Source organism: Octopus bimaculoides, chromosome 13 (assembly GCF_001194135.2).
Source record: "Octopus bimaculoides isolate UCB-OBI-ISO-001 chromosome 13, ASM119413v2, whole genome shotgun sequence".
Classification (NCBI taxonomy): domain Eukaryota; kingdom Metazoa; phylum Mollusca; class Cephalopoda; order Octopoda; family Octopodidae; genus Octopus; species Octopus bimaculoides.
In genome coordinates this window covers 52,692,494-52,696,372 of record NC_068993.1, presented here as the reverse complement: position 1 = coordinate 52,696,372, position 3,879 = coordinate 52,692,494, and the positions used below count along the sequence as shown (strand labels likewise).

Genomic DNA, 3,879 nt, shown 5'->3' with positions numbered 1-3,879 from the left:
TTGGAATTTTTATACTCTAAGTGATTCTTCTGTTTCAATTGGTGGACGAGAAACATATCGTATTGAGATTGACAACAGGATGCTTCAGTGGGGAGTTTCGCCAATAATTTATCTTTTTCTTGTTTCAGTCATTTTTGATAAATAAATTATTTTCGCCAATAATTTATCATGCAAAAAAATGCATGATAACTAAGAATGTCATTGAAACTAAGTTGCTTAATTTAACTCATCCTGAATATAGTAGTGGTATGTGAGTAAACGGGGAACATTTGAGCAGAGAGTCAATGACAGCATTTTCGAGTCAATTGTTAATCTAAGACCAATTTCTTCGTTGACTAATAAAAGAAAAGTACTATGTAAATATTACATGAAATTGTTAATCTTAGTTTCGTAGTTATATTTAACAAGAATAATGATGTGGATATCAATAAATTTTTGTCCAATGAAATAAGTTTCACATTCCTGAACTTTGGTTTCTGTAAAATAAAAGAAGGTAGAGGTCAAAATATATTCTATATAAAAGTTCAAAAACAAGATTCTCAATGAAGATGGAACAAACATATGCTTATGTTTCAGTGTCTTTTTAATACAATCATAAATGGTGGAAAGATAATATGGCGGGTTTCCGACTTGTTGGACAAACTAAACATGGCATAACTACAGTTGAGCAAGACCCTCAACTCTACTTTTCACAGTATACTTTTGGTTCGCTATAAATAAGAATATTATTCTTTAGATTATTGAAAAGATTGAAAATCTACTTATAAATACAGAAATATAAAAAAATACTGTAGAGAACTCAATTATAGATTAAACAAAACGACAGAATATGATAAAAATGGAAACTACTTTAAAATATATGTTGAGGAAAAGATATTTGGTCACAATATAGTAGAGAAATATCTATTAAATACAAGATGCTCTCTCTTGCTGTGATGTAGGTCCGTCTGAGATCTAGGACTGCAATAGGTTAAGGTGCTTCTTGAAAACATCTACCTCCACTCCATATAGATCACTCACTTTGTCTTTGTTTTCTTTTTTTTTTTTTGACATGATATTAAATAGTTATAAGCCTTTGAGCCCCAAGCTATTGCAGTACTTGGTTCTTACTCTACAAAAGTTGGGTAGGACCTTGTTACACCGCATATGCACCCAAACCGAAAATTAGTTGTACCAGACGAAGTACTTGGGTGAAATTGATATGATAGACAAATTTATTGAGGTGGAAGCCCCAGAATGGCCACAATCCAAAGGACTGAAAACTGCAAAAGAGAACAGCTAAAATAATTAAGATGGGAAAACACGTTGTTTCGATACGAAAGAGATATTACTACATATGTTGAACTGACAGTAACGTGATACAAATAGTAATGTAGAAAGATAATTAGCATAGAAATGATGTTAAAGAGGCGATGGGAATAGAGAAGAAAAATTGAAAAATTGACAGGATTAAGTATTGTTTATAATTCACTGTGGAATATAGGCATATAGGCGTGTACAAAGAACCTGCCAGTAGACGAACAAAATGAATGCAAATTTTAATGAATGAAACATGATGGTTTGACGAATGACTAAAATGTGGTAACAGCGAATAAAATATCTGTAATGCAATAACAATTTTAAATTCTTCCTTTTACAAATTATGAAATGACTTCTAGCATTCTATCATTTATTTCTATCTGTTTATTTATTTTTTCCGTTTATTTCTTTTCAGGTTATCGGTCATTTTGCATATGTTGTTCGCAGAATGTACAGTCTTTTCGGAAAGTTAAGCCATTCAGTGTCTGACGGTGTGGAAAATACGGCTACAGTGAGATCTAGTAATTTAAATCCGGATAAATCATCTGCTCACAATGGGACCAGTATCGACTCTACAAAGAGATCAGACTACAACACGGAAGCCTGTCAGCGAGACGAGCACCATATCAAAGACTCTGTTTCAGAGAGTACAGACATGGCTACCTCACATCAATGTATGGAGGGCGGCAACAATAGAAAGAAAAAGAAGAAGAAACCCAAGATCAAAAAGTGCTCGAAAACCCAAAAATCAAATAACACCATGAGTAATGAAAGTGATATGGAAGGCAACATTGTTGATAGGAACATTCGAGATCAACATGGCGTCTCTGAGTCTTCATTATCAGGTTCTACTGGTAGCGAAGACGTTTTGTCAGGGAATTCCGAAACACGGTTAACAAAAGACAATGGCGATGACAACAAATCGCAAGCAGAAACAAGGGCAAAAATTTCCTCTGGATACATTTTACCATTGGCAAAAACCAAGAAACTTCAAAAGAGTTTATCAAGGACGTTATCGAATTTAGATTTCGGGAACTGTAGTCCAGAGATTTGTGTGACCCTCATACATCGGCCTTCAATCCAGAGTGTTGGAGCTCTTAAAAGAAAATTAAAGAGTTGTACAACTGAATGGCTTCAGTCGTTTGTAAAACAAGGCGGCCTCGACAACTTGCTAGATTTTAGCATAGGAGACCGCCATGTTATTCAATTATCAGATGCCTTATTACTATTGGAGTGTATTTCCTGTATTCGTGTCGTCATGAACTCTCGGCAGGGACTTGAATATATCATAAATACAAATTATACCAAAAAGCTGGTAAAAAGTAAGTATACAAACATATTTCGTGTCTGATTCGTTTTACCCTTTTGCTGTTCTATCATTTTTTCAGAATAAATTATTTAATATTAAATAAAATCACAGAGCAATGGAATTAGTTCTTGAGTTGCAGAATCGATCATGATATGTGAAAGCATAACAGAATAATTCAATAATTCAAGTACATAATTATTTCAAACTATATTTACTTATAAAATGTGTGAGTTTTACTAAACCGAATTTGGGAATTTATGAAACAAGATGATTTCTGTAAATTTGCTACTAAATACGAACAGCCAATGCACAATCAGGAAAAAGAAAACTAGTGTCCTAAGGTGATATTTTGCACACTTGGGCCATTTGTTCTAGGTAGATGAGTTTCCATATGTCTTTACTTCACTCCACTGGAGGGATAAATGTAGAATGGGGTATTTTTGCCTCTTGCCATCCACACTGTCTTTCTTTACCATCTCAGCCCCGTACCAAACAGTACGCCAAGTCCTTCCTCTTTAGAAAATAGGTTTCCTGTAGCACACACAAACACACACACTTTATTCCTGGGTTAGCAAAGCTACCAATGGTACACAAACATACACACTCACGCACACACACACATACATACACACACACACACATACATACACACACACATATACATACACACACATACATACATACACACACACACATACATGCACACACACACTCTCTCTCTCTCTCTAGAAGGAGAGAGAGAGAGAGAGAGAGAGAGAGAGAGAGAGGTTATCATCTCACTATTCTAGAACACAGGGAATACTGCTGTGTTGTGTGTGTGCGTGTGTGTATGGTTATTTGTTGTTATTGAGTAGCCTTATATCAAATTTACATTGTACAATATTCTGAAGATCACTGTCCAGGGTTTATTTATCTAATATTGCAATTGGAGAAAAATAGTGTTTGTTTACAGGCTTTATTAAATAACCAATCACTAATTAACTACAGAACGGCTTATGTGACCTGGCCATGTCACTGTTATTTTTTCGCTGTCTTGACAATGTTCAGTGGAAGACATACACCTACGCACATACACACACACCTACGCACATACACACACACGTATGCACACACACACACACGTATGCACACACACACACACACACACACACACACACACACACACACACACACACACACACATACAGCGATTTCGAGGATAAGTTGATTATATTGACCCCCAGTGATCAACTGCTACTTATTTTATCGACCTTAAAAGAATGGGCTCAGAA

The 3,879-nt window shown here is 35.2% G+C and overlaps 1 protein-coding gene and 1 long non-coding RNA gene across 6 annotated transcripts in view; one reads left to right on the top strand and one right to left on the bottom strand.

The window, feature by feature from the left end:
* The window catches only part of LOC106877725 (inverted formin-2), a 177,980-nt gene that overhangs the window by 126,854 nt on the left and 47,247 nt on the right, over positions 1–3,879 (top strand). For all 5 annotated transcript variants that reach the window (XM_014926687.2, XM_052972480.1, XM_014926688.2 and 2 more), the window contains exon 2: positions 1,715–2,621. In XM_014926687.2, the coding sequence (XP_014782173.1) occupies positions 1,715–2,621 (907 nt within the window). The remainder of the gene's footprint in view (positions 1–1,714; positions 2,622–3,879) is intronic.
* LOC128249298 (uncharacterized) overlaps positions 79–3,879 on the bottom strand; it is a 13,675-nt gene continuing 9,874 nt past the window's right edge. Inside the window, exon 3 of the long non-coding RNA XR_008265397.1 lies at positions 79–476. This is a non-coding gene — a long non-coding RNA (uncharacterized LOC128249298). The remainder of the gene's footprint in view (positions 477–3,879) is intronic.